This window comes from Gymnogyps californianus, chromosome 29, assembly GCF_018139145.2.
Source record: "Gymnogyps californianus isolate 813 chromosome 29, ASM1813914v2, whole genome shotgun sequence".
Classification (NCBI taxonomy): domain Eukaryota; kingdom Metazoa; phylum Chordata; class Aves; order Accipitriformes; family Cathartidae; genus Gymnogyps; species Gymnogyps californianus.
In genome coordinates, this window is record NC_059499.1 from 2312619 (window position 1) to 2336984 (window position 24366).

Genomic DNA, 24366 nt, shown 5'->3' on the forward strand with positions numbered 1-24366 from the left:
CCCGGCACTGGGATCCGCCGGCACTCGGCTCGCCGGGCACTGAGGACCCCTACCGCTGGGGCAGTGCTCCTGGCCGAGAGGGCGATGTCGTCGCCTGTCACGGCAGGGGATATCGCGACAGAAGGGCGGCGGGGCCGTCCGGCTCACCCCACCCGCCCACACTCAAGATGGCCGCCGCGCCTTCGCCGCGCTCAGCCGCCGACGCCACTTCCGGTCCGGCCGCGGCCCGTCGACGCGAGGGGGCGGGGCTCGCGCCTGCGGCTGACGTCACGGCGCGCGGCGGCGCGTGACGGCGGCGCCGCGCGGGCGGGAGCTGGGCGGCGGGGCAAGATGGCGGCGGGGCCCATCTCCGAGCGGAACCAGGGTGAGCGCCGGGCCCAGGCCGGGGCCTGCCGCGGCGGGGGGGGGGTCCCGGGGGCCTGGGCTGCCTGGGGACACGGCGGGGCTGGGATCTCTGGGGACGGGGGGGGGCCAGGGCTCCCTGGGGACCTCCATGGGTGGACCCTGGGCTCCCTGAGGCCACGGCGGAGCTCGGGGCGGGGGGGTGTCCCGGGGTCCCTGGAGATGTTTAGGGGTTTGGGGGGCAGCATGGGCTCCCTGGGGACATGGGGTGCTCGGGGGGGGGGGGGCAGGGTGACCTGGAGGCTGAGGGGGCTGTGGAGGGGACCGGGGCTCCCCAGAGATGTCGGGGGGGGGTGTGAGTTGCGGGGTGCTGGCCTCGCTGGGCACAAGGGAGGGCGGGGGGCTTCCTGGGCACACAGGAGCTGGAATGGCGGGGTTCTGGTCTCCCTACAGAAAAGGGGGGGGAGCATGGGGGCCTCCCTGGTTGAGGGCATAATTATGGGGGATCTGGTTAAAAGCTTCAGGGGGATCTCTGCCTCAGGCTTGAGTGATTTCAGCGTCAAGCCCTCGAGTTCTCACACAGCCGAGCCTTCCAGCTTCCCGGGCTCACGGGTCGAACTCGTTTTTTTTTTTTTTCTTTTTCCCTCCGCTCAAGATGCGACGGTGTACGTCGGGGGGTTGGATGAGAAAGTCAGCGAGCCGCTGCTGTGGGAGCTCTTTCTCCAGGCAGGACCGGTGGTCAATACCCACATGCCCAAGGATCGAGTCACGGGCCAGCACCAAGGTGAGATATTTACTGTTCTCTCTCAAAAGCTGCATGTCGAATAAAATACTTTAGCTGGGGACGGTCAGAGAGAGATTACTGCGGGAAGAGAGGTGAGGGACGGATGATCCCCAGGGGAGATCGTTTTCCTTCCCCTAAGGGGAGCGTTCGGCTCTCTGGTTTTAAATCAGGTGAGGTTGGACGAGCTGCGGGAGGCCGTGGGTCTGCCCTCCCCTAAAGCTCTGCTTGGGGACTCGTTGCAGGCTATGGGTTTGTGGAGTTCCTCAGCGAGGAGGACGCGGATTATGCCATTAAGATCATGAACATGATCAAATTATACGGGAAGCCGATCCGAGTGAACAAAGCCTCGGCCCACAACAAAAACCTGGACGTGGGGGCCAACATCTTCATCGGCAACCTGGACCCTGAAATCGATGAGAAGCTGTTGTATGACACCTTCAGCGCCTTCGGGGTCATCCTGCAGACGCCCAAGATCATGCGAGACCCCGACACGGGCAACTCGAAGGGTTACGCCTTCATCAACTTCGCCAGCTTCGACGCCTCGGATGCTGCCATCGAGGCCATGAACGGACAGTACCTCTGCAACAGGCCCATCACCGTTTCCTACGCCTTCAAAAAAGATTCCAAAGGCGAGCGGCACGGCTCGGCTGCCGAGCGTCTCCTGGCAGCCCAGAACCCGCTCTCGCAGGCGGATCGGCCCCATCAGCTCTTCGCCGACGCTCCTCCTCCTCCGTCTGTCCCCACCCCTGTCGTCACCTCCCTGGGACCCGGCGTCACCCCTCCAGGTGGGTAAATGGTGGCGGCACCCGGCTCCGTGCCGCGTTGGTTGACGGCAGGCTGTTGTGCCGGTCCCGGGGGTGGCTGCGTTCTGCCGTGCCTGGTGCGGAGCCGCTCCTTGTCGCGTGGGGAGGCTCAGGGCGGCGGCGCTGCCCCGCGTGGGTGCTCTTTGGTGACAGTCAGCGCAAAACCCTCAGCGGGGCTGTAGGATCGCGAGCTGGCAGGACCTTAGGAAGTCCTCTTCCCTCCCCGTGGCAGCTCGACCCACGCTGTCCCAGGGCTGAGTGAAAGGATCCTGCTTCTGCCTGCTGTTTTTTCATGGTTCCTGCGGCTGTGTGCGCTTTCACCTCCTTCCCGATTGCCTGGCAGGTTTATTTTTTTTTTTTACTTGCTTTTTATACCTAACCAAATTCTCGCTGTCTCTCTTCCCAGGCCTCCCCCCGCCAGGATCCTTCCCCCCGCCGGTGCCGCCCCCCGGAGCGATGCCTCCCGGCATGCCTCCTGCCATGCCACCCCCACCCATGCCGCCCGGCGCGGGTGCCCCCGGCCCCCCTCCGGGGCTGCGCCCAGCGGGGGACACCCGCCTCACCCGCACCCCTTCCCTCCGGGCGGGATGCACCATCCAGGTAAGCATCGATCAGGTATCGGGCTCGGGAAATGGAGCTTGTCTTCTCCTTCTGGGGGGGTGGGCTTGGGTAAATCCCCCCCTCCTTTTTCCTCCCTGAGGTTCCCCTTCTGTAAAATGGGGAGAGAACTGTTGCCGTAGGGGACCGAACGCAGTGCTTCCCCGAGATGTTGCTCTCTGCGGCACAGGGCAGCCTGGTGAAGAAAAGGGAGGGTCTGCGTAGGAGCGAGTACGTCGCGTCAGCAGCGCTGCGCCTGCTTTCTGGGTTTCTCTCCTGGATGTTCTAAAATGTGTTAAAAAATAGCCTGGAGCGGGGCCCAGCGGGATTTACGAAGCATTTTGGTAATTTAGGAAGTAGTGCCCTTCTGGGAGGCATCCAGTCGGGTCGAGACGTTAGTTTCCTCGAGGTGTGAAGGTGCGGGACACGAGACGGCAGGGTCCGTCGTGGCGCGGGCTTTTAAAGTCTCGGGTGCTGTTCTGGCTGGGAGGATGTTAACGAGACTCCAAGTCTTTCATCATTTTTCTCTAGTGTAAATTAATACGGTAAGTGTGAACCTTCTTAGCGCAGACTGCGGCTCCGCCAGGCAGGAGCTAATTCAAGACATGAGAACAAAATGTTTCTTTGATTTCCTTCCATTTTTAGCCCTGTAGTACTGGGGAATGAGCAGCATATACATCTAGACTCCGGTTTCAAATGCAAAAATTAAGTGAAATCTGCAATTTAGGTTTTTTTGTTGTTTTTTTTTGTTTAATCCTGCCTGCTCTAAAACGACCCCTGCGCTGAGACGCTCTCCCACGCTGGCTGATTAGGGTGCTTTGTGTGGTCGGGGCTCTGGCCGTGTGAGTGACCAGATGGCTGCTCCTCGTCCCCGATTACAAGCTGGCTTTTCAGGCTTTAGAGTAGCCAATTACGCACGGCAAAGGAAAGCCTGACCGAGCGCTTCCACACCACGTGCCCTGTGGAGCCGCGCTGGGCTCTTGGGTTTCTGATAAAGAAAAAAGAACCTGCGTTTGTTTGTTTTTTTAAAGGGATAAAATAAGAAATAATAGGAAAAAAAAAAGATTTGGAGGGACCCAGGCCGCTCCTGCTCAGAGCAGGGCAAGCTTCGCAGTCAGGTTGCTCAGGGAGCTTGTCCAAAATCTCCAAGGGTGGTGGCTGCTCTCCGGGCTCCTCTCCCAGGGCTGCGCCACGCTTGCTGTCACATCTTTCTGCCCGCCCCCACTTACATCCAAGCAGCGTTTCCGATGCTGCAGCCTGTTCCTGTTGCCTCTTGTCGGAGAGCTTCGCGCTTTCTCCTCTTTAACCTCCCTTTTGGTAGCAGAAACCCCTCTGCAGACCTTGCTTCTGTACCTGACGTAACCGTACAGCGGGAACTAGTGCCCCTCTGGGCTACCGGAGCTGCCGTGCCGAGCGGCTGCCCTCCGTTGCGAACATCCCTTGACTCGTTATTCCCCCAGGAATGCCTCCCATGCAAGTGCACCACGGGCCGCCCGGGATGGGCCAGCATCACCCAGGACCACCGGGCTCCGGAGGCCAGCCTCCCCCACGGCCCCCACCTGGCATGCCACACCCTGGACCCCCACCCATGGGTATGCCACCCCGAGGACCTCATTTCGGGTCGCCCATGGGTAAGTGGGTGCCTGCAAGAGGCGGTATGTGTTCTTTTCTATCGATCGTACACACTCCGTTGAGTTTAGCGCTTGCTTCGGCCCCGCGCCCTCCCTCGTTCCTAGCTTGACGGGGACGGGGAGGAGGCGACGTCGCAGCCTCCCCCCGGAGAGGTGTCTTGGAGCACGACCTGGCAGCTGCGAGCTGCTAAGCCAGGGTCTCCCCGGGGCTTTCCTCGCGTTCGTCGCGACGTGGGGCTCTGTGCTTTCTGCTGATTTCCACCCCCCCCCCATCTCTCACGTCGGGATATCGACTGGGCTTTGCCAACAGGGAGGGTTCCTGCGACCTCTCCTGTCCGCCAGCCGTGGCGGGGGTCCTGGGAGAGACTCTTCCTCCAGGACCTGCTGGTAGAGGGGGAAGGAGGGAGAGCGTTGGCCCAAACCATGGGCACCCGGTAGAGCTGGCACCCAAGGGTGGGGTTTTGGGGAGGGGGGAGAGATCGGCTGTTTCCTCTTCTCCCCGCGGAGGTGGTTAACATCTGTGCTCTGTCCCCGCAGGTCACCCAGGCCCCATGCCGCACCACGGGATGCGCGGCCCTCCTCCGCTGATGCCTCCTCACGGGTACAATGGTCCCCCTCGCCCCCCGCCGTATGGCTATCAGAGAGTCCCCCTGCCCCCCCGGCCTGCACAGAGGCCCCCCGGGGTGCCGCCCCGTGGCCCCCTGAGGGGCCCCCTGCCCTAAATGCGGCAGCGGCAGAGCCCCCTCCCTCCTGGGGATCCTTCTCTCTCTGTCCTCAGCCTTTCATTTCCCCTTGGGCTAACATACCCGCACCCAAGAGGGGCAGTTGGGTCCAGCCCTGTCGCAGCTCCCCCCTCTACCTTTCCTTCTCCCCATCTTTTTCCCCGTTTCTTTTTCTAGTGTTCATTTTGGTTACTTTGCCCCTCCTCCTTCCATTTACCTCGGCCTTGAAGATTTTTCAAGGTACTTTTAACAGGATTTTTTTTTTTTTCTATGTAAAGCAGCGATCGCCCATTTACAAATAAAGCATTTTAAGAACCGAGGGTCGTCCCTCTGAGATCGGGGACGAGGCTCTGCCTGTTTGTGATCGAGACGCGGATGGGCTGCTGACCGCTCTCGCCTCGCGCGCAGCCACGGGGACGCCTGCGATGGAGTTCATCGGCACGTGGAAGCTCTCTGCCTCTGCCGATACCGATGCCGCGTATCTGTCTCGGTGAGGTGCTGAATTGGGGTTGATGCACCCGGTCTCTTGCTTTATCCAGGCTGTTCGTTGGTGGCTGACAGGCTCCACGTAATCTGGTACGCCTGCGGCGAGGAAAATACGCGATCAAGCCTTAAAATCCATCGCGTCCTTGGACGCTGTTGTCCCAGGGAGCAACAAGTAAATGGGCAGGACATTTGGAGGAGGGATGTGGCCGTGAAACCTGCTCCGCTGAGTCCCTGCCTCCACACAGAGAAGGGACTTCTTTAGAAACGAGATCTCCTCACTTTGATATTGCTCACCGCCGTGGGAAGCCATTATAGCTGTGGTTCTGGGGCTGTTGTTAACTGGGGGGGGGGCAATGAAATTTGGGTGAAGCTGTCCGGTTGGGAGAGGAGGAAGAGCAGATCTGGTGCACGTGTTGGCTCCACGCTTCCCGGGGCTGAGTCGCCAGAACCGTCCAGCCTCTCCTAACGAATTCAGCGTCTTCGCGCCGGTGAGACCGATAATTGGGGAAGTGTAAAAGCAGAGCCTGCGGATGGAAAGTTTCACGCCTTCCCCGGCAGTTGGGAAGGTGTGAGGAGGGAGGGGGCTTGGCGCTCTGCAGAGCTCCTTACGGCAGGGCGCAAGAGCCTGCCGTTGGAGACAGGCAGAGAGGTGTTGGCTTTCTACATAGGAGGCTTTAAATCCAGGTGGTTTAAAGACAAAAAAAATCAAAATGCTTCCAGATATTTGGCCGCCTGGAGTTGTTTTGTGGCTTTAGGGGGGATGTGAATGGGGGACCGTAGTGCTTTTTTGGTTGTTGTGACTCTTGGAAGGCTGCTGTGGCTCTTCAGCGCTCTGCAGAGGAGAGGCCGCCTTGCTTTCAGCCTTGATTTTACTCTGCTGGTTTATTTCTGTTTTATTTTAACATCCTAGGGCTAGAACTGACCTTTAGCTCCAATCTCTGTTCACCCTTGCGGGCCAGAAAGAAAGAACGGTGCCGTGCTTCCCCTTTCGGCGTCGCGGGGTCGTTCGGTAAGTGCCTGTGAGACCTGGAGAAATTCGGAGCCAGGTTGGGGAAATAGCACGGCCGATCTACGAGCTTTACGTCCCCTCTGCTCGTGTTGCCTTTGGCGTGTGAGCAGGCCGCTGAAGGATCGGTGAGACGAACTGGAAGAGCTCTGCACCTACTTCACCTGCTCTATAATTACACTTTATCAGAGGCTGTAATAAAAGTAGCGTCTAGGCTGTCCTCAGCTTTTACCGCTGACGTAGAGTCTCATGCTACTCCTTGAGTAGACATCCCTGCTCAAATCCAGCCTTCCTGGGGACACTTGAGGACGGTTAGAGGAGATTTGGGGCTTGCTGTGTTGTGAACAGTTTCCAGGACTGCTCCTAGGTCAGAGTGGTGTCAGGGGCTGATCCTGACCAGGCTGAGCGCCCAGTCCTCCCACTGAAGGGGGGGTTGATGCGCTCAGCCTGACATCAACCCCAGATACTCAGCTGCAGTGAAGGTCCCCAAGTTTACGTAGGGGACACTGAAGTCCAGAGGAGGAACTGTAACTTGCACAGGGTCTTCCAGCAGAGCTGGAGGCTGAGCTGAACCTCTCGGTGCTCGCTGAACCTCTCTGATTTCATTAAACCGCCCGCAGGCCTCGGCTCTCTCTGGTCTGGGCCCTCTCCGGAGCCCGGCACAATTGCATCAGTTCAGTCTCTCCCCCCGAGGAACGTGCCTTGCAATTACTGCTGGATTGTCTCCAGCCTGGAGCCCGTCCACCGCGTGCTGCTCCTGATGGTGAAATTACAGAAAGGGCCCGCCGCAAACCTCGTCGTCTCGCTGGGGGTGGCGGGGAGGTGGGGAAGCAGGACGCCCGGGGCTCTCTGCGCCGGCTCTGGCTGAGGGATGAAGTGATGGGGTGAAGTCGGGGCGCTCTTTGGCTCCGGTTCCTCCACCTCTGCTAGGAGGAAAATGAGAAAGCTGCTGCTTTAAGGAGCAGAGCTGAAGCGAGAGGAGAAAACTGGGCTCAGGTGTAAATTAGCAGTAAATCGTTGCTGGTTAAGAGGCCAGAAGCTGGGCTGTAGGTGTTTTTCTTAAGAGCTGCCTGGTGAGTGCGTTTTAAAACATACCTAATGTTTGTGCTGATCTTCCCGTGCACGGGGGTGTAGTTTGCCTTTCTCTGCTGCCGGTTGTCCGCGTGTCGGAGTGCCTGTGTGTGCCTGGATGCGGTTCAAGGCAATAATGCTCTCGCCTTTCGTTAGGGCTGGGTGAGGTAGACGCTTAGATCCCCTGTTGCAGGCGATGGGTGTAGGGAAGGACTTCTTAATGCAGCAGGGAAAAGCACCTCTGAAGCTGAACAAATCTTCAAGCAGCAGCAGTGCTGCAGGGTTTAATTTGTGATGGACAGGGGAGCGAGCTGGAGAGGGCTGAGCTGGACTCTGTTTTCGGGAGCACCCAACGGGTGCTTTAGCTGTACGCAGGGTGTCGGTCTTAATGCTGGGCTGGAGAGCAGACGACGGAAGATTTTGGTGCCAAGGTTTGACCAAAGTCAAACACTCCTGTGAAAAATCGGCGATAGCTACAGCAATTAAAAGCATTCCTGGAGTGGAAATAATTATGCCAAGGGAGAGGCAAATTGCCTTCCATCGACCGGGTCTAAACGCGTGCCAGAAGCGAGATGTCTTGGTCTCGGTGGACTCGCTGCGACTCCGCCTGGGTGACCTTGTTAGCTGGCGTGTCCGAGCTCCTGCTAGGTGGGGAGCGTGCAGCCCTCTTCGCTGCGAGGGAGGCGAAGGAGAGAGGCGAAGGAGAGGGGTGTGTGTCCGCCCCGTCACAGCGAGTTGGGTTAAGCTGCTGCTGAAGGTGTTTGTGCCGAGAGGCCGAGAGACACAAACCCCTTCTCCTGCCCCGGACAGCGTCGGACCCTCCGAGTGAGCCTGGAGCTCGCGGTGAGACGTAGAAGTGGGAACGTGCCGCCTCCTCCTTCATCTTAATCTGCGCTGAGGCTGTGCTCAGCAACATCTTCATCCCCTTCCCCGGTCCCCCCGCCTTCCAGCTGCTCCCTGGGTGCTTTTCTCCGAAGGCAAAGTGCTCCTGTCTCCGCAGGACAGTCGTAGCCTGTAATTTGGTGCCGTTTGCTGTACGGCTTTGGTTTTAATTTCACAGCAACCTTAGCCCGTCACTCTGGTTCAGACTTCCGAAAGCCTCTGCGATGCGTGTGTGCAGGCAGGGAACAACTTCTATTGTCATAGCAAAAAAAAAAAAAAAAAGATGTCTCCTCTTCCTTCCGTGGGCTGTCAGGGTGGGAATACCGATGGTCCGGACAGGCTGGAGAGGGAGTGACAAGATCCGTAACCCCCTCCCGATCGTTTGCAGTCAGAAGTTTGAGGATATCCCAGCTCGGACTGCCGGAATGGGGAGAGTTAGGTACGGGAGGGGCCGGACGCGTGCTTGTGGGCACGGAGGTTATCTGCAGCTTGCGATGACCCTGATGCTGAGATCCCAGATGCTTCGGGATCTCGAGTGTCCAAAGAAACTGGTGCCTCCCGTAGGTAGCCGGCGAGCCCCGGGGTGGCATTTCTGTGCTGTTTGCTCGGGGAAGCCGCCGGGACCCAGCCGGGGCAGCCGATCTCCCTGCCACGGACGGACCCACCTCCGACGTTATCCCATCACCCCTGGTTTTTAGGCCCTGGCAAATGTGACGTGATCCGAGGCCCTCGGGGCGGGAAAGAGCCGTTCCCCTGTCCCTGCTGCGACGCGTTTTACGCCGGTTATATGCATTGAAGCCTTGGGGCTGACTGCGAGCTCGCGGCTGCTCCGACACAGAGACAGAAGAGAAGAGGGACGCGGAGATTTGCCGGTGACAATGTGGCACATGAGTCATAGCTTGACGGGACTCGGTGGCCCCGAGGAAGCAGCGCTCAGCAGTCCGACCCAGGCCAATGAGGCTCCGTGCCGGGGCTCGTTTGGCGTGTAATTAGCCCTGCAGCCCGGATGCGGCGATGTCAGAGCGGGCACCCAGCCCTGGGTGCAGCCACCCATGCGGGGGGAGATGGGGTGGGCTTTCCAGCTCACGTCCTCAGCCTGCTGCAGCCCTGTCCCAGCCCAGCCCCTTTCGGCTGGGTTACAGACCCCAGTAGCTCACCTCCGTTCCCCCTTTTGGGGTTATTTCCAACAGGATCTCGATTATTTCTCAGCTTCCAGTTTCCTAAATCCTTCCCTGTGCTGGTACCACTGGTGTGGACTGGTCCCCGGCCTTGTTTGCTGGGTCTGCGAGCTGAAGTCCCACTTGCATGGCTGTTCACGTCAGCCCGGGCACTCGTTCCTACCCTCGCTGTGCTTATTTCGGCCTCGAGCACGCTTTCCTCCTCCTCCTCCTCCTCCTCTCGTTAAAGGACGGTCTCCCGCTGGGGTCCGGTTCCTGCCCGAGCTACCATGAGCTCGGCACAACCAGGGCACAGGAAGCCTGGCCCCGTACCCGGCTCTGCCGATGGATCGCGTGGCTTTGGGGCTAACGTCCTGGAAGCTTGAGACCGGCTCAACTCATTGCATGTGGGATGCAAGAGGAAGGGGCTCACTTGTGCGAGCGCTCCCGGCCCTGCTCAGCGTGGGGATCCCCCCTGCTCCGAACCCGGCCCCGGCCGGAGCAGCCCGGGTACTGGGAGTGCTCTGTGCCCCACATCCCCTGGGAGGGAGCTGGGCTGGAGCGCTCGAGGTCCCCGTTTCCCACCGTCAGTGAGCGACCCGGGGCAAATCGGGTTTGGTTTGGGTACCCCGGACCTCAGTTTGCCTCCCCCCAAGAACTGCATTCCTCCTCGCACCCCCCAAAAAGGCGTCCGGAGGCGTTTGTGCCCTGTCACAACGGAGGGGCCGGATCTGGCCAGCCCAGGCGGAGACAGTTTGATCCAAAGAAATCAAAATTCACCCCCGAGGAGGCCGTGACTCAGATTTGCCAGGCTGCGTTTCCATCCGCCGCGCTGCCTGCCTGCCTGCCTGCCTGCCTGCCTGCCTGCGGCTGCGGTGGGCGGCAGGAGGAGAGGTTGCCATAGAGGGTCTGAGCGCCGCCAAATCCTCACGGCTTCGCCTTTACGCCACCGCAAATCCCCGGGGAGGGGAACCGGGGGCCGGCAGCTCGTGCCCCCCGTTAGCCACGCTCGCCTCCGCAGTCACCGGAGCAGGTTCAACCCAGCAGCTCCGACACGGGAACCCCGCTCCCGAGGGAGCTCCCCGCAAACGTGGGCGGCCCGGGGGAGGCATCGCCCTCCCTTTGGCTTCGCTAATAAGCGAAGGCGAGGGGCGAGCCCCCCATCCTCCTGCCGGTCCCGTGTCCCCCCCGCCCCCCCGGCTCGCTGTTTGCTGTCGCACAGCCCTCCCCGCCGCCTCCCTTCCCTGGGCTGTTGCAATGGACTCTCCCAGTGCTCAGCGTGTGTGTCGGAGGCTGCGGCGTTAACGCTGGGTCTGGTACCCGTGAGCTATTTTCTTGCCGTATCCCTGGCGGAGCATCCTTCCTCGCAGCGCAGGAGGCAGACGCCGAAAGGAGGGCTGGAGCGGAGCGAGGGCTGAAACAGGTAAGGAGAGAAAGAAATGCCTTTTATAAGGCAGATCCCCCTCCTCTCCCCGCTGCTTTTAATTAGCATCCTCGGAGCTGCCGTCTGACGGATCAGGGGTTCGGCTTCTCCTTTCCACTTGGTGTGGCCATTTTGTCCTGGAAAACCTTGCCTCTAGCCTTGCTCTGTCTTTTGATGTGCGTGTTTAATAGCCTCTTGTCATCCCTCCCGTGCCATCGCATGGCCGGGGAATCTCTGCCGATGGGGATTGGGATTTCGTCGCAGGGATGGATGTTTATCGTGGTGGTACCGGCGGGTTTTGGGGAGGGGGAGCGGCGCAGCTCTCTGGGGGTGGCAAGGGGGGGTTGTTGGAAGATGACCTTGGACACAGGCGATTTAAAAACTCTTCTCCCTTGTCGCCATGTTCTTGCCATAATGCAAAAAGGCTGGGGGCTGCGGGGGGGAGGACCCGGACCCGGACCCAGACGAGCCCTAACGTGGGACCTCCCGGGGGGGTTTCAGGGTGTGCGGCGAGGCAGGACTGCATCGATCGCTGGCTCCGGTTGGACGCATGGCAGGGGGAAACAGGTCCAGAGTCCAATAACCTTGTCTAGGGCTGGTGGTGACTGCTCCGGCTAACGCCAGGATGGGGCTGGCCGGGCCAGCGGCGTGTTTTTGCAACCAGAAGAGCATTTTTGGGACCCACCCCCCCCACCCCCCCCGTCTCTTGCATATAGGGTGGCTACGGTCGATGTGCTTTCTGACTTCCTTGTGAAATCAAACCCCTGATCTCAAAAGCATCTGTCGCTGACGTGTGGCGTTGGCTCGGCTGCTCGAGGCCCCCCCGGCTCGTGCAGAGCAGCCTCTCCGTCACAGAGCCGGGCTGTGACCTTGCTCCCTGGCCCGTCCTCTTCCTCAGCAGGTATTTGGCCTCTCTCTGCTCCCCTCTTCCTTTTGCCGGTTCCCTATACGTCCCGGTCCGTATAACGGCGTCCCGCGGCACGGCCGCATTGGGAGGCACTGCAGGGAGCCGCCAGCCCGGCTGGAGCAAAATGACCTTGGCCATGAATCGGCTCCTTCCAGGGGCCTCGGGTGCCGACGGATTTAATCCAAGGAGGGGACCGAGGGCTCCCCGGGACGGGCACGGGGCCGGGGTTGCTCCCAGCCGGCTGGGGAGGAGAGGGCAGTGGGTGAATTAGCGATTTGACGCCGCTTAAAAGCGCCTGCCCGGCTTCATTCAGAAATTGGGGGGGCCGTGCTATGCCGCAGCACCGTCCCCGCACTGTCCCCGGGTCCTTGCTGGCTGCGCAGAGCCGGTGTGGGCTCCCGCCCCGGGGGGTGCGCTGCCGACAGCCCCGGCTATTTCGGAAGGGCTAATTTTAGCTTCCTCGCCATGCCCTGTCCCCTCGCTGGGGGAGCGGGGACACGGTGCCGGCTGCGTCCCTCTCCCTGCGGCTCAACTCCTGCCTCGCCGTCCGCGCCTGGCTGCTGCCAGAGATAAAAATAGCCTTTTGGGGGGGTCGCGCCAGCCCCCACGGCTGGGTCAGCAGCGCCCGTGCCTGCTGCCCAGGCCAGGGGTCTGCGGGTCCATCCCTGTCACGAGCTGAGCTGGGCTCTGTGAGGCTCAGAGGGTATGCTGCCTGCCCTTGGCCTTCGCAGCCCGTGGAGGGGGGGGGCACGGACGCTGGGCTGAGGAAGGGGGGTGCAGGATGCCTGGGATGTGGGGGGACAGGGAGATGCCACCCGCAGATTAGAGCCTCTGGGATGTATCCGGACGCCCCCTCTCCTCCCCAAAGGCCAGACCCCAGGGGTGCTCAGGGTGCCGCCAGCACCCACTGGCTCTGCCCCAGGCGGCTGGTTCAGCTTCTGCCGACGCTAGCGTCTCTCGCCAAACACAACCCGCAGCCAAATCCCTTCTGGAAGCCTCCCCAGGGAGCGTGGCCCGGCACACGTGGTCCCTGGCGCCCGCTCTGCCACCGCGACCAGGCTTGGGCAGCCGTGTCAGAGCCGGGGACGCAGCTAGGTCACCGTCAGCCAGCCCGGGAGCCCTCCAAGGAACTGCTGTCGCAAACGTGCCTCCTTGAGCCCCCTGACCCGGGCACTGCCACGCAGCGCTGGGGCTGCCCTGGAAGGCTTTGGGGACCCCTGTGCCCTTGGGGGGGCTGGCCCCCTTATCCCTCCGGTGCTGGTGCTGCTCCATCCCACGGTTCCCAAGGAAATGGGGGGCTTTGGTCCAGGCCTGCTGCTGGCCTAGTGTTTGGTGGTGACGTGCAATCCCGGGTCCCCCCCAGCTCCCTTGTCCTCTGTCTCTCGTGGGGATGGACGCGGGAAGGCCGGATCCGGGCTGCAGCCCAGCCCGGGGGTGCAGTGGGGGGTCCCCCTCCCGCTGGCCATGGGCAGGGGTGTCCCCGGCCCGCGCTGTCATCGGGGACCCTGCCACCCTTGGGGTCACCGTGTGCCCTGCTGGGGTCAGCTGAGCCACCCTAGTGGGGTCCCCGGGGTCCCCCCGACCCCAGCGCTGTGACCCCCTGCCTCTGCCCAAGGGTGCCCTCAGCTGGGGGTGGGGGGGATGCAGCTGTGTGGCCACACCCCCTGAAGCTCATTGGCTGAACAGCTGGGCCATGCCTCCATGGCCCCATTGATGCTGGGTGGGGTGGCCACACCCCCTGGAGCTCATTGGTCCTTGGCCCGGCCGCACCTTCCCAGCCCCATTGAGAGGATGGCGGGGCCTTTGCCCTCAATGGGCTGGGTGGGCTGGCAGGGGGGCAGCGGTGGGGACAGGGGGGTCCCCATGGCCTGGGGGGCTCTGTCCTGTCGGGGGGGGGGATGGAGGGCCTGTGGGACCCCCCTGCTCCCTGCTGGGATCCGTCACTGCGGGGATTCCGGCCGTGGGTCCAAGCTGGAGGGCATTGCTCCCTGCAGAGCTCCAGGCTTGGATCCCGTCATCCCCAAGGGACACCGGGGTCCCTGGGTGGGCGGATGGGGCAGGTGGCCTTGCAATGGCAGGGGAGACATGGGCCAACCCCCTCGTCTTTCAGCTAGTCTTGTTTGTCCGTGTGGATCTGTCCTCCCTCTCGCCGTATCGAACCCGCGGGTGCCGCGCTCCCTTCTCCCGCAGATTCATTTTATTTAGGAAGCGCCGGTGGGTTTTGGTTCAAATGGGCAGCTGGGGAAAAGAGACAGGGGGAGGCAAACGGGCGCCGTGGCGGCTTGTGCTCAGCCACGTTGTTAGACACTGGAGAATCCACCTTGGATCCCACCCTGAGGCCAACGGGTGTCTAAATCCTACTGAAACGTGGGCACCCATGAGAGCTTTGATCCTCCAAGCGAGGGAGAGGGCACCCGAGCATGGCGGGGCTGGCACGGACCCGGTGTCCCCCGAGCTGTCCCCATCCCGGCCCCCGCTGTGGGTGCCTGGCCCCGAGCTGGGCTCGCTGTGCCCAGGTGCCTGCCCTGAGGTGAGCCCCGCTGCCACCTCGCCGTGGGGCGGGGGTACCCCAAATCCTCCTGTTTCCATCCAAGATGGCGAAAAAGTGCCGCAGGTACTGGTGGGGGGAGCTCAGAGCGGAGCAAACCCCAGGGTGAGGTGGGACGCGGGGCCGTTCCCACCCTAAAACGGCCCCTGCTTGTGTCTGCGCTCCTCAGGTCCGGGCCGGCGTCCGAGGTCCTCCCGCGTCCCCACCCAGCCGGTGCCACGCGGATGGGTAGCGCCGTCGCCCGTCTCCCCGCATCCCACCGTGGCCCCCGGGCGTGAGGGCGCAGCCCCCGACACAGAGACCCACCCCCCCCACCCCATCCCGGTGTCCCGGCCGATCCCACCGGCACCATGGATGAGAGCTTCCGAGACCGGACGGCGTTCATCCGGGGCGCCAAGGACATCGCCAAGGAGGTGAAGAAACACGCGGCCAAGAAGGTGAGCAAGGGCATGGACCGCGTGCAGGACGAGTACACCAAGCGCTCCTACTCCCGCTTCGAGGAAGAGGAGGACGATGAAGATTACCCGCCCCAGGACGGCTACTACCGGGGGGGCGAGGGGGCCAACGAAGAGGAGGGGGCTTCAAGCGATGCCACCGAGGGTCACGACGAGGAGGACGAGATCTACGAGGGCGAGTACCAGGGCATCCCCCGGCACGACTCGCTGAAAACCGGGGAGCGGCTGGGGGCCGAGGCGGCCGTCGGCGCCTTCGACGACAGCGAGGGACAGCGACGGAAGGACAAGGAGGAGCTGGCGCAGCAGTACGAGCTCATCCTGCAGGAGTGCGGCCACGGCCGCTTCCAGTGGACCCTCTACTTCGTCCTGGGACTGGCCCTCATGGCCGACGGCGTGGAGGTCTTCGTGGTGGGCTTCGTCCTGCCCAGCGCCGAGAAGGACATGTGCCTCTCCGACTCCAACAAGGGCATGCTGGGTGAGGAGGGGATGGGGGGCCGTGGCGAGAGGTGGGGGGACAGGAGCAGGTAGAGGGGTATGGAAGGGACTCGTGGGATGTGGGGGGCACGAGGGACAGGGGGACATGGAGGGACAGGGGATGTGGGGGCACATGAGCGGATGGGGAGATGAAGGGACACAGAGGGTATGGGGGACACGAGCAGACAGGGGATATGGGGTGACACAAGGAGATGGGGGGATATAGAGGGACACAGAAGGGATGGGGGGACACGCGGAGACGTGGGGAGAGACGAGCAGATGGGAACGTGGAAGGACATAGGGGATATGGGGGGACATGAGCAGATGAGGAGATGGAGGGACATGGAGGGGATGGGGGACAAGAGCAGATGGCGCTACGGGGGACACGGGTACGGGGAACATGAGCAGATAGAGGATATGGGGTGACATGAGCAGGTAAGGGGATATGGAGGGACACGTGGGATATGGGGCGACACGAGGGATGCGGGGACCCAGGGAGATGTGGGGAGACACGAGCAGATGGGGACATGGAAGGACGTAGGGGACATGGGGGACCATGAGCAGAGAGAGGGATGTGGAGGGACGCGGGGGGCCCTGGGAGCTGTGGGGATCTGGAGGGACATGAGGGCACGCGGGGATGTGAGAGGACATGGGGGGACACGGGGACGCCGGGGAGCATGGGGACGTGCGGGGATCAGAGAGGCACAGGGGGAGGTGGGGGGCACAGGGAGTGTGGGGATGGGGAAGGACATGGGGGACGAGGGGGACTCAGGGAGATGTGGGGGGACATGGGGCATACGGAGGGTCACAGCGGGTATGGGGGGACGGTGGGACGTGAGCAAATGTGGGGGAGATGGCAGGACAGAGGGAGAGGTGGGTACTGGGGGACACAGGGAGGTGTGGGGGGACACAGGAGATGTGGGGCTACGGGGGGCACGCAGGCAACATGGGGGACATAGCTGTGGAGGGACACAAGGAGATTTGGGGGTACAGGGGGACACGGGGGGTGTGGGAGGACACGTGGGGCACGATCCAGGGGGGTGCGGAGGGACATGGGGTATGGGGGGACACCACAAGATGGGGGATGGACACGATGGGGGGGCATGGAGATGCAGAGTGAGATGTGGGGAGTCGGAAGGAGATGTGGGGACAAGGAGGGACACGGGGGTGGTGATGGGAACCCCCCCGGCTGTAGGGCTACCACCATCCTCCTCCTCCTCCCAGTCCCACACTGGTCCCCACCTGAGCAACGGGGAGCGGGGGGCCAGGGGGGGTGACCGCCGCTGCGCAGTTGGGCCGTGACTCACGACCCCCCGGCCCCGCAGCCCCCCAGCTTATCTCCCCGCTGCAGCCGGGCACGGCGGCGGGGGGGCTGAGGCAGAGCCCCCCCCATCCCTCCTGCCCGGGGCTGATAAGGGGATGCTGAGAGCGGGTTTGGGGGGGCTGCGGGCGGCTGCGTTGGCCGCACTGCGGCGCGCTCCCCCTTCTCTGCGGTGCCCGCTGCAGCCCGAGAACCCCCCCATCCCAGGTGTTACCGGTGTGTGTCCCCCCCCGAGACCTGGCAAACTCGGGCAGGAGTAGGGGCTGGATGCGGAGGGTATGGGGGGTCCTGGGGAGCCGGCTGGGGCTGGGGGCATCTCTGCCCCCCTGTCCCATGGTCCCCGAGCGGAGCAGGGGGGGCAACCCAGATGTCCGCCCTCCACCCCCCTGCTTGTACGTGGGGGCTGGTTCCCCCTCCCTGCGAGGGGACCCAGGCGTCCTGGCTGTGCTCAGCTTGTTGGGGGGGGGGGTCACCGCCACCCCCATGGCCCCCCAGCACCGAGCCCCCACCCCGATTGCCGTCACCCTGCACCGGGTGACTCGGGGTGCGGGTCCTCGGGTCCCCCGGGACTGATGGCACCGTATGTGTGTCGTCCCCCCCCAGGGCTCATCGTGTACCTGGGCATGATGGTGGGCGCCTTCCTGTGGGGCGGGCTGGCCGACCGCCTGGGCCGAAGGCAGTGCCTCCTCATCTCCCTCTCCGTCAACAGCGTCTTCGCCTTCTTCTCCTCCTTCGTCCAAGGCTACGGCACCTTCCTCTTCTGCCGCCTCCTCTCGGGCGTGGGGTAAGGGGGGGCACGGCGCCGCGTAGGGGACCCAGGCGTCTGAGCCCCCCATGTTGGGGGGCTGAGCTCCCTCTTGCTCCCTTGCCGTGCCGAAACCCCCCCTCCGTTTGCCGCGGCGGTGGGGATGCCGGGGCAGGCGGTGATGCCGTTCTGCCCTCCATCCCCCAGCATCGGCGGCTCCATCCCCATCGTCTTCTCCTACTTCTCGGAGTTCCTGGCGCAGGAGAAGCGCGGGGAGCACCTGAGCTGGCTCTGCATGTTCTGGATGATCGGGGGCATCTACGCCTCCGCCATGGCTTGGGCCATCATCCCCCACTACGGTAAGAGCCTCCCGGTACCGGAGCATGCGGCGAGTTTGGTGGGTCTCAGCACCACCACTCTGTCCTGTCCCGTCTCCGCAGGCTGGAGCTTCCAGATGGGCTCGGCGTACCAGTTCCACAGCTGGAGGGTCTTCGTCCTGGTCTGCGCCTTCCCCTCGGTCTTTGCCATCGGGGCGCTCACCACCATGCCCGAGAGCCCCCGCTTCTTCCTGGAGGTGAGCGGACCTGGGGGGGTGCAGGGCCGTATCCTGCTGCGGGGGGATGGTGGAGTTGGGGGTGCAAGCAGGGACCCTGACCGGGTGGTGGGGGGGTCCCTGCCCAGCTCCCCACCATGAGCTGGCGGCAGAGATGGGAGGACCCAGGTACGGACCCCCAGTGGGTGATGGAGATGGGTGGAACTGGGCAGGGACCCCCAGTGGGTGATGGAGATGAGGGGGACCCAGGCACGGACCCCGAGTGGGTGATGGAGATGGGTGGAACTGGGCAGGGACCCCCAAGTGGGTGGTGGAGATGAATGGAACTGGGCAGGGACCCCCAAGTGGGTGGTGGAGATGAATGGAACTGGGCAGGGACCCCCAAGTGGGTGGTGGGACTCTGAGTGGGTGACGGAGATGGAGGGACCCAGGCAGGGACCCCCAAGTGGGTGGTGGGACCCGAGCAGGGACCCTGGAGCAGGTGATGGAGATAGGGGGACCTGGGCAGGGACCCCTAAGTGGGTGATGGGATCCAGGCAGGAGACCCCCCAGGTGGGTGGTGGGACCTGGGCAGGGACCCTGAGTGGGTGATGGAGAAGGAGGGACCCATGCGGGGACCCCCAAGTGGGTGGCAGGACCCAGGCAGGGACCCCCCAGGTGGGTGGTGGGACCTGGACAGGGTCCCTGACTGGGTGGTGGAAAAGGGGGGACCCAAGCAGGCACCCCAAGTGGGTGATAGAGATTGGGTCACCCACACAGGGACCCCCAAGTGGGTGACGGGACCCAAGCAGGGACCCTGAGTGGGTGATGGCAGTGGAGGGACCCAGGCAGGGACCCCCGAGTGGGTGGTGGGACCCTGAGTGGGTGATGGCGGTGGCGGGACCCAGGCAGGGACCCCCGAGGGGGTGGTGGGACCCTGAGTGGGCGATGGCGGTGGCGGGACCCAGGCAGGGACCCCCGAGGGGGTGGTGGGACCCAGGCAGGGACCCCCGCGGGGGTGGTGGGCGCGGGCAGGACTGGTCCCAGGGCGAGCCCGGGCTCTGCCTCGCAGAACGGCAAGCACGACGAGGCCTGGATGGTGCTGAAGCAGGTCCACGACACCAACATGCGGGCCAAGGGCCACCCCGAGAGGGTCTTCTCGGTAAGGTGCCCCCACCCCGGGGCTGAGCCTCCGGGCACCCAGCAGCCCGGGGGTGGGCTCCTCCAGGAGCAGGGGGCTGCAAATTCCCACCTCCGGGAAAAGCACCGCCCGGAGGAGGTCAGCCCTGCTTTAAGAGGTGGGGAAACTGAGGCACAAGGTGGGGACAGGTCTCACCTGGGAGCCTTGGCCGAGGCTGGCGCTTCCCAGTGTCCCCAAACTGTGTCCCATCCTCTGTGTGTCCCCCCCCCCATCACCACCCCCCCAGGTCACCCACATCAAGACCATCAAGCGGGAGGACGAGCTCATCGAGATCCAGTCGGACACCGGCACGTGGTACCGGCGCTGGCTCGTCCGATTCCTCAACCTCTCGCAGCAGGTGAGGCCGGATCCTCCCCCGCCGCGTCCCTCGTCACCTCTCGTGTCCCCTCGTCACCTCTCGTGTCCCCGTGTCCCCCCCCCTCGCAGGTCTGGAGCAACTTCCAGCAGTGCTTCGCGCCCGAGTACCGCCGCGTCACGCTGATGATGATGGCCGTGTGGTTCACCATGTCCTTCAGGTGGGGCCGGGGGGACCCCGGGGGCACCCAGGGGTGCTGTCAGCCCGCGGCGTGGCTGGAGCCGGGCAGCGCTGGGATGGGACTGGGACGGGACTGGCAGCGCTGGAATGGGATGGGCGGCACTGGGATGGGACTGGGACAGGGCTGGCAGCGCTGGGATGAAACTGGCAGCACTGGGATGGGATGAGCGGCGCTGGGATGGGACTGGGACGGGACTGGGACGAGACTGGCAGCACTGGGATGGGACTGGCAGTGCTGGGATGAGACTGGGATGGGACTGGGACAGGACTGGCAGCACTGGGATGGGATGAGCAGTGCTGGGTAGGACTGGGATGGGACTGGGATGAGACTGGCAGCACTGGGATGGGATGGGCAGCACTGGGATGAGACTGGGATGGGACTGGCAGTGCTGGGATGGGACTGGGACGGGACAGGACTGGGATGGGATGAGCAGTGCTGGGATGAGACTGGGACAGGACTGGGACAGGACTGGCACCACTGGGACAAGACTGGCAGCACTGGGATATGATGAGCAGTGCTGGGATGGGACTCCAGTGGGACAGGCAGCACTGGGATGGGGCTGGCAGCACTGGGATGGGATGAGCAGTACTGGGATGGGACTGGCAGCAGGATGGGCAGCACTGGGATGGGATGGGCAGCACTGGGATGGGACTGGCAGCAGGACAGGCAGCACTGGGATGGGATGGGCAGCACTGGGATGGGACTGGCAGCAGGACAGGCAGCACTGGGATGGGATGAGCAGCACTGGGATAGGACGTGCAGCACTGGGACGGGACTGGCTGTACTGGGATGGGACTGGCAGCAGGATGGGCAGCACTGGGACGGGACTGGCAGCACTGGGACGGGATGGGCGTCGCGGTGCCCGGGCTCAGCCCCTTTCTCCCCGCAGCTACTACGGGCTGACCGTCTGGTTCCCGGACATGATCAAGCACCTGCAGAACATCGAGTACGCCTCGCGCACCAAGCTCTTCACCCACGAGAAGGTCCGGCACTTCACCTTCAACTTCACCCTGGAGAACCAGATCCACCAGGGCGGGGAGTACTTCAACGACAAGTGCGTCCGGGGGGGGGGCTGAGGCCGGGCCCGCTCGTTGCGTGAGTGGAGGTGATGAGCTGGGCTCTTCCCCCCTCCCCTGTCCAACCCCCCCAGGTTCATCGGCCTGAAGATGAAGTCGGTGACGTTCGAGGACTCGCTCTTCGAGGAGTGCTACTTCGAGGACATCACCTCCAGCAACACCTTCTTCAAGAACTGCACCTTCATCTCCACCGTCTTCTACAACACAGGTGGGGGGGGGCAGGGGGGTCCCCAAGGGGGTGATGGAGATGGGGGTGACCCACCAGGTAGGAGGGGGGTCAGGGTGGTCCCCAAGGGGGTGATGGAGATGGGGGTGACCCACCAGGTAGGAGGGGGGTCAGGGGGGTCCCCAAGGGGGTGATGGAGTTGGGGGTGACCCACCAGGTAGGAGGGGGGTCAGGGTGGTCCCTAAGAGGGTGCTGGAGATGGGGGTGACCCACCAGGTAGGAGGGGGGTCAGGGTGGTCCCAAGGGGGTGATGGAGATGGGGGTGACCCACCAGGTAGGAGGGGGGTCAGGGTGGTCCCCAAGGGGGTGCTGGAGATGGGGGTGACCCACCAGGTAGGAGGGGGGTCAGGGTGGTGGGGGGGGGGGGGGGGGGGGGGGGTCAGGGTGGTCCCAAGGGGGTGCTGGAGATGGGGGTGACCCACCAGGTAGGAGGGGGGTCAGGGTGGTCCCTAAGAGGGTGCTGGAGATGGGGGTGACCCACCAGGTAGGAGGGGGGTCAGGGTGGTCCCCAAGGGGGTGCTGGAGATGGGGGTGACCCCACCAAACCCCTTCTCCATCCCAACAGATCTCTTTGAGTACAAGTTCATCAACAGCCAGGTGGTGAACAGCACCTTCCTGCACAACAAGGAGGGCTGCCAGCTGGACTTCAGCGACGACAACAACGCCTACATGATCTACTTCGTCAGCTTCTTGGGCACCTTGGCCGTCCTCCCCGGGAACATCGTCTCGGCCCTCCTCATGGACAAGATTGGCCGCCTTCGCATGCTGGGTGGGCATTAAGGAAGAAGTGTTTGAGGCTGAGGGTGCTGAGGCACCGGCACGGGTTGCCCAGCGAGGTGGGAGATGCCCCGTCCCTGGAGACGTTCCAGGCCAGGTTGGAGGGGGCTCTGAGCAACCTGATCTAGTGGCAGACGTCCCTGCTCGTGGCAGGGGCTGGGACTGGATGGCCTTCGAAGGTCCCTTCCGACCCAAACCACCCTGTGACCTCCTGCCTCAGTTTCCCCTCCCCGATGCGGCGGGTGGGGAGGACGCTCGTCTCCTCTCCCGGCCCTGACGTGTCCCCCGTGTCCCACCGCAGCCGGCTCCAGCGTCATGTCCTGCGTCAGCTGCTTCTTCCTCTCCTTCGGCAACAGCGAGTCGGCCATGATCGCGCTGCTCTGCCTCTTCGGCGGCGTCAGCATCGCCTCCTGGAACGCCCTCGACGTGCTCACCGTGGAGCTCTACCCCTCCGACAAGAGGTGCGGGCGGCCCCACGGCCGGCGCCTGGCAGGGGGCAAGGCGCAAGGGTGCTGGGGGCGAGGGGTGGGGTGCTGGGTGCAAGAGCTGGGATGGCAAGTGGGAGGTTTTGGGTGCCGGTTGGGAGGTTTTGGGTGCTGGTTGCAAGATGTGGGGTGCCAGGTGTGAGGTCTTGGGTGCTGGGTGCAAGACGTAGGGTGCCAGGTGTGAGGTTTTGGGTGCTGGGTGCCAGATTTGGGTCCTGGGGGTGAGGTTTCGGGTGCCAGGTGCAAGGCGTCGGGCGCTAGATGCAAGGTTTTGGGTGCTGGTTGCAAGATGTGGGGTGCCAGGGGTGAGGTTTTGGGTGCCATGTGTGAGGTCTTGGGTGCTGGGTGCCAGATGTGGGATGCTGGGGGCGAGGTTTTGGGTGCTGGCTGCAAGACGTGGGGTGCTGGGGGTGAGGTTTTGGGTGCTAGGTGCGAGGTGTTGGGTGCTAGGGGTGAGGTTTTGAGTGCTAGGTGTGAGGTGTTGGGTGCTAGGGGTGAGGTTTTGGGTGCTAGGTGCGAGGTGTTGGGTGCTAGGGGTGAGGTTTCGGGTGCTAGGTGCAAGGCATGCGGTGCTAGATGCAAGGTTTTGGGTGCCGGTTGCAAGATGTGGGCTGCCAGGTTTTGGTTGCCAGGTGCCAGGTTTTGGTTGCCAGGTGCCAGGTGTGGGGTGCTGGCTGCAAAGTTTTGGGTGCCAGATGTGAGGTCTGGAGTGCTGGCTGCCGGCTGCCAGTTATGGGGTGCCGGCTACCAGTTATGAGGTGCCGGCTGCCAGTTACGGGGTGCCGGCTGCTGGGTACAAGGTTTTGAGCGCTGGCTGCAAAGCACCGGGTGCCGGGTGCGAGTTTTCGGGTGCCGCCTGCACGCCGTGGCCGCAGCCCAGGGGATGCGGGACAGAAGCGGTCCCTTGGGAACCCCCCCCCCCCCCATCCCGTTGTCCCCGTACCCGCAGGACGACGGCCTTCGGCTTCCTCAACGCGCTCTGCAAGCTGGCGGCCGTGCTGGGCATCAGCATCTTCACCTCCTTCGTGGGCATCACCAAGGCGGTGCCCATCCTCCTGGCCTCCGCCGCCCTCGCCCTCGGCAGCTCCCTCGCCTTGAAATTGCCGGAAACTCGGGGGCAAGTCTTGCAGTGATGGGGGGGGGGGGCTGGGGGAGAGGGACCCCCCCCTCCTCCCCCCTCCCTCCCTGTGCCATCCCCCCCCCCCCCCAAATCCCAGCTCCCCTCCCTGCCCCCCCCCCCCCCCCCCCGGGTGATTAATCTCGTTAGACACTGTGAAACGTCTTCTTGGAGCATTTGGGATCTTTTTCATTTGCACTTGGCCCCCCCCAAAAAACCCCTGCCCCCCCCCTCCCCCTCCAAGCCCCCCATTTCTTTTCTCGGTGTCATCCCCTCTGTGAATAGCTGCTCGCTCCTGGGGGGCTGCGGGGGCTGAGGGGGGGGGGGTCAGGGGGGGCCTCGGCCTTGCGGCGGGGGTGCGACAGGCCCTGTGCCCCCCCCCAGCAGCCCTGCTGGGATGGGGAGGAGGAGGAGGAGGAGGAGGAAGAGGATGAAGGCTCCATCCTCAGCCCCATGGCAGGGATGGGGCGGTGGCAGCTCCGTGACTCAGTTTCCCCAACCGTAAGGACGGTGTCCAGCGCTGCCCGGGGTGAGGTCAGCAGGTGAAGGGGTCTCCCTCTGCACCCCAGGAGGATTGGGGGGGCACCTTGGGGTGCACGGCCTTTGGGGTGGCAGGACCCCTTGGGGTGCACAGCCCCTGGGCACGCACAATGCCTCGGGGGGCACAGCACATTAGGGTGCACGCCTTGGGGTGCACAGCCCTTTGGGGTGCAGGGCACATTGGGGAGCTCAGCCCTTTGGGGTGCACGCCTTGGGGTGCACAACCCTTTGGGGTGCACGGCACATTGGGGAGCTCAGCCCTTTGGGGTGCACAACCCTTTGGGGTGCACGGCACATTGGGGAGCTCAGCTCTTTGGGGTGCACACCTTGGGGAGCTCAGCTCTTTGGGGTGCATGCCTTGGGGTGCACAACCCTTTGGGGTGCAGGGCACGTCGAGGTGCATTGCATGTTGGGGTGCAAATCCCTTTGGGGTGCATGGTTTGTTGGGTTGAACGGCATGTTGGGGTGCACGACCCTTGGGGTGCACGACCCTTGGGGTACTTCGGGGTGCACCACACCTCC

At 63.6% G+C, this 24366-nt stretch overlaps 2 protein-coding genes across 2 annotated transcripts; both read left to right on the plus strand.

Annotated features, from left to right (window-relative positions):
* Positions 1–330: 330 nt before the first annotated feature.
* Positions 331–5220, plus strand: SF3B4 (splicing factor 3b subunit 4). The gene is given in 7 exon segments (XM_050912318.1): positions 331–364; positions 998–1126; positions 1369–1911; positions 2336–2455; positions 2458–2529; positions 3987–4157; positions 4695–5220. Coding segments are annotated over 7 exon segments (1254 nt in total). The 3' UTR covers positions 4880–5220.
* Positions 5221–14702: 9482 nt separating this feature from the next.
* On the plus strand, positions 14703–23320 carry SV2A (synaptic vesicle glycoprotein 2A). The gene is made up of 12 exons (XM_050912350.1): positions 14703–15289; positions 17213–17393; positions 17562–17713; positions 17795–17928; positions 18959–19048; positions 19314–19424; positions 19514–19602; positions 20513–20677; positions 20774–20907; positions 21491–21694; positions 22004–22163; positions 23137–23320. The coding sequence occupies exons 1-12, from the start codon at positions 14710–14712 to the stop codon at positions 23318–23320; spliced, it is 2184 nt and encodes a 727-aa protein (XP_050768307.1). The 5' UTR covers positions 14703–14709.
* Positions 23321–24366: the final 1046 nt, after the last annotated feature.

Excerpts from the sequence above, each read along its gene's own strand:
- SV2A (XM_050912350.1), top strand. The coding sequence starts at position 14,710 with ATGGATGAGAGCTTCCGAGACCGGACGGCGTTCATCCGGGGCGCCAAG. Across the intron at positions 15,290-17,212 it reads CTCCAACAAGGGCATGCTGG|GGCTCATCGTGTACCTGGGC; the intron begins GTGAGGAGGGGA and ends GTCCCCCCCCAG. Across the intron at positions 17,394-17,561 it reads CGCCTCCTCTCGGGCGTGGG|CATCGGCGGCTCCATCCCCA; the intron begins GTAAGGGGGGGC and ends TCCATCCCCCAG.